Source organism: Lipotes vexillifer, unplaced genomic scaffold (assembly GCF_000442215.2).
Source record: "Lipotes vexillifer unplaced genomic scaffold, Lipotes_vexillifer_v1.1 scaffold777, whole genome shotgun sequence".
In the NCBI taxonomy this organism is placed as follows: domain Eukaryota; kingdom Metazoa; phylum Chordata; class Mammalia; order Artiodactyla; family Lipotidae; genus Lipotes; species Lipotes vexillifer.
The window spans coordinates 4,002,995-4,007,588 of record NW_006784423.1 but is presented as its reverse complement, the minus strand read 5'-3'; the positions used below and the strand labels follow the sequence as shown (position 1 = coordinate 4,007,588).

Below are 4,594 nucleotides of genomic sequence, written 5' to 3'. Positions count from 1 at the left end.
TTTTTTGCGGTACGCGGGCCTCTCACTGTTGTGCCCTCTCCTGTTGCGGAGCACAGGCTCCGGACGCGCAGGCTCAGCGGCCACGGCTCACGGGCCCAGCCGCTCCACGGCATCCTCCCGGACCGGGGCACGAACCCGTGTCCCCTGCCTCGGCAGGCGGACTCTCAACCACTGCGCCACCAGGGAAGCCCATATAAAGATCACACTTTTAATAAAAAAAAGTATTCACCGACTATTAGAACATGAATTCTTCTTTTTTCTTAAGTAGAGGATTTTATTTGGTTGAATCAAATATATAGTTATTGAATACATGTGTGGATATATGTATTGAATAAATCTATGAATAGAACAAAGCACTATATTCCCTGCAGAAGATACAAATGAATAAAGTACAGCTCCTGCTCTGACACATTTAGACAAGACCACCACCATCAGCATCTTCATCATAGCTAATAACAGTAGGTAATATCAATTGAGCACTTCTCTGTGCCCAGCACAGTTCTTAGGGTTTCTGTGACACCGATATATCTCTACAAATAACTTGAAATTACTACCACTGTTACCCTTCAATTGAGATTTGGTAGAACATGAATTCATTCAAAATTTGAAAGAATGTTAACTTCTATACTTCATTCATTGTTAAGTACCTATCAGAGGTGCAAAGCCAAAGAAATGTAGTAAAGTTTTGGAATTTCCGGGCAGTGATCATCGTTTTTGTAAAATGTTGCTTGTGTTTTCACTTCAGACTTTGTCCTACAACCGACACAATCTGACTGCCGACACGAGTGAGAGGCAAGCCAAGGAGATCCTGATCCGTCGAAGGCACAGCCTTCGGGAAAGCATTCGGAAAGACAGCAGCTTGAATCGGGAGCACAGGGTAAGGGGGCTTCCTGGCTCTGGGACACAGAAGGCTTCCAACAGCAAAGCCAGGATGGCCCTGGGGGGCTGATTCACAGGAATCCTGGGATGGAGCCCATCATGACGTCTTTCCAGACATTGCTCGGACACCTGTCACCTTCCAGACACTGTCTAGGCACTTGGAATACGTTGGTGAACAAAATGACAGAGCTCTTTTCCCTTGTGGAATTCACATTCTAGTGGGGGAGAAGGCCACCAAGAATGGACAGATAAGAAAAGTATCTGTTATGTTAGACGCAGTAAGTGCCGTGGACAAAATAAACCTAAAAGGGCTGAGGAAGGAGATTGGGAGGATGGAGAAGGGTCATACAGGGTACAGTTTTAAACTGAATGGAAGGGCCAGGCTTCATTTGGAGAGTCTTGTTTGACCTTTCCAGGGAGAGGGTGCAGCCTGAAGGGGGGCTGCCGTGCGTGCATGCGTGGAAACTTCTAGGAGGCCATGTGTGTGTGTGTGTGTGTGTGTGCACACGCGCGCATGTCAGGGGAGTTTCAGATGCTGCGTGCTCAGCATTCGACTTGGTCCAGGGCATTGCCATAGATAAGAAAGCCACTTTAAAAGGATATTCTGATTGATTGATCGGACATAGCAGGCAGTGCATCTCATTCTCAATAATGTTCTACACTGAGCTGTCAGAGACCAAAACGGTTATGTGTGAACAATATTATTTTTTTTTACATGTGAAATGTGGCAGCATCGATTAAAAGTTAAAGAAACTAGAGACTGTGGCTTTGGATGCCACAAGTGCCAGCAAGTTAGCTATAGTAATACTTTCTGTTCTGTCATTTTCAAGATTTGTGAAAGTAAATACAACTTAAACATGCTACATTTTTCATGTATCTTTGTCCCTATCCATGTAGGTTCTAAGTCTTTTTAGTAATGCTTTTATAAGTGGGTGTTTCTGTAGCTTTTCTTTAAGAAAAGCCGGTGGTTTTCATACCTTGTTCCTAAGGGTCCCACTTTGTTTTCCTTAGTAGTACTGATTTCCATGATATTTTAGGAGAGGTTTTACCTATTTTAAATAAAATGACTATTACTTGTAAATTTATTCCCCATCCCTACAGCTCCTCACCCAGTAGTTTCGGAATCCAGAGCTAAAATTTTAAGTTTTAACACCAAGGTTAGGTTTGACATAGAATTCTAAGCCTGTAACATACAATAGATGACATGTGTGTCATCTAAACAACGTTTTCTATTTTTTTTTTTCAGGTTTCCACCTCAACCTCACGATATTTATCCTTACCAAAAAATACAAAGCTTCCAGAAAAGCTACAAAAGAAAAAGAATATTTCTAATGCAGGTATTGAATACAGCTGGAGCAAAAAGATTTTTAACTTATTTATTAGTGTTTGTAAAATAGAAAATTTGTCCTTCTTTTTTAAGGACAATGAGTTCAGTCGTTTGCAAATCTATAATAATAATTTGGTGACCTTTTATTAGTGTTGCATCCTTTTGGAATGGAGTTCTGTGCACGTTATACGTAATTCAATCAGTTATTTGATTCTATTCGATATAGCAAAAGCAGATGTCACCGTGTGTGCTTGGTGAACAGGTAAATAGAAAGTTGTCAATCTTCAAAGGTTTAAATTTAATTCTATTACTCTTATAACATTTCTAACTTTAAATGTTCATAATAATTTTAATATATTTTCATAAAGGCAACTATATAATTGACTTCTGGCTGTAATTATTAAAGCTTTGACATGACGGCTAACATCTCTTCATTTGATGGTAATCTTTATGTAGCTTGCAAGCCATATTAGTGTTTTGACCATTTTATGAAAATATAAAGGAAATAAAGCTGTGCTTGAGATTGTACATCCTAGATCAAGACAAGAATCTTCATAATAGCAGCTAATTATTGATCTGTTTACCGTGTGCCAGACACTGAACTGAGCCCCCTGGGGCCGTTCGGATGGGGCAGGTGAGCGCACAGCTGCCATCAGGTGGTCTCAGTTTGACATCCAGCTCCACCACTTACTAATATCTTTTGAACCTCAGTTACTTCATATGTAAAGTGGGTGGTTATGAGGATTCAGTAGGTTAATGCATTTAAAAGTGCTTAGGACAGTGGCTGGCACATGGGAAGCTCTTCAGAATTAGCAAGAGTACACACTTGTGGACACGTGTGCTCACGGGACTTATGCACGCGCCCAGGACTCAGCTGGAGTCGGGGTGCACCCTCTGGCCTCCCTGCCCGACCCCCAGAGCCCCAAGGAGGGCACAGCAGGTGCCAGACCCACAAATGTATTGGCCAGTCGCCTGTAACACCTTCTCCCTAAAAGGCCCGCCCACGCTGTCCTTCTTTTGCTCTCTGGCAGGTGGCAACAGCAGTGACTCAGACCCAGACGTCGGGACCACTGTCCTCAATCTGCAGCCCCGAGCCAGGTGCTTCTTGCCAGAACAGTTCTCAAAGAAAGCCCCCCAGGCCTATAAAGTGGAATGGAAGAACGAGGTAGATGCTGATTCCAGGCAAGGGCAGCCCTGCAGCTCCCCAGCTGCCCACACCAAAGAGGGGGGCCCCCAGGCCCCAGGCGTGCTCTGCCAGCCCCTCCTCTCCAAAGGCCACTTTGGCTCCATGCGGGGCGACCATATGAACGAAGGCATCCGACCCAAGGCGCCACCTAGGCTGGTCCGAAGGGCATCAGAACCTGGAAACCGGAAAGGTCGATTCGGGATTGAGAAGCCTTAATGGAAATGGCCAAAGCAGACCTGGGGGGACCGGCCCTGCCCAGCTGTGGCTGGTTACCCAGCAACCTGACACAGCAAGGGAATCCACTTCCAACCCTCTATGCATCTAAATACTGTCCTTGGGTGGTAGAGCCATGCCTTTGATCCATGGGGCGAATGCTTATCCCAAGAAGCAGAAAATCAAAGAAACAAAAGCCCCATAAAATGTTTCATATGACCTGTTGCTAGCAGTTGTATTCTGTGCAAGCCTGAAGAAAAAAAAGCCACGTGTGCCTTTACTGAGCTTGGAGGACAGAACTTGAAATTTTTAACACACCCTTGTTGGTGAAAGTTTTAATATATACGTATATGCCTCAGATTTTATTTATGAAAAAATATGTATATCTGTAATTAGTTTTCCAGTGAACGGCACTGAAAATACTCAGAACACCTTTCCATGGCATCCAGGGCAGCTCCTAGAGGATGGGGGGCATCAGCTCGGGGTGGAGGTGTTTCCTGATCCTGAGCTGACGCCAGCTGGTTAAGGAAGAGCACGGCACGGAGCAGAGACCCCTGAGGATGGCAACAGCCAGAGCATCTAGTCAGAACCTCATGGCCTGGCTCCCAGACTGTAGTGCCTATGAAATGATGAGAGTCATCTGGTTTTCAACTTGTTCCTCGTTCTACCACGTGTTTTGGGTGACATCTAGATTCCATCTCCCCGTCGTGTTTAAATGGTACAAAGAGAAGGGCTGTGTGGGTGAAACCAGCTTATGCTGTATGCCAGACTCAGAGCCAGCTTGTGACGAAGTCTGGCCTCACGTGGTGGGTGTGGAGATGACAGGGCAGCGCCTGCACAGCTGGCTGCCGGGTTTTCTCTTGTGCAATACTGGGAGGAGGATGCAGGAGACCCCCCCCTGTCACGCCCACCTGCAGCCACCTGCTTTAGACCTTTTCTGTAGCACATTCTAGAACTTTGAATCCAGGACAGAGGCTCCAAGCAGACAA

At 45.2% G+C, this 4,594-nt stretch overlaps 1 protein-coding gene across 1 annotated transcript in view; it reads left to right on the top strand.

Moving 5' to 3' along the window:
• SLC9A2 (solute carrier family 9 member A2) overlaps positions 1 to 3,608 on the top strand; it is an 87,673-nt gene extending 84,065 nt beyond the window's left edge. Inside the window, exons 13-15 of the mRNA XM_007456840.1 lie at positions 746 to 877; positions 2,126 to 2,216; positions 3,238 to 3,608. Coding sequence (XP_007456902.1) covers positions 746 to 877; positions 2,126 to 2,216; positions 3,238 to 3,608 — 594 coding nt within the window. The remainder of the gene's footprint in view (positions 1 to 745; positions 878 to 2,125; positions 2,217 to 3,237) is intronic.
• Positions 3,609 to 4,594: the final 986 nt, after the last annotated feature.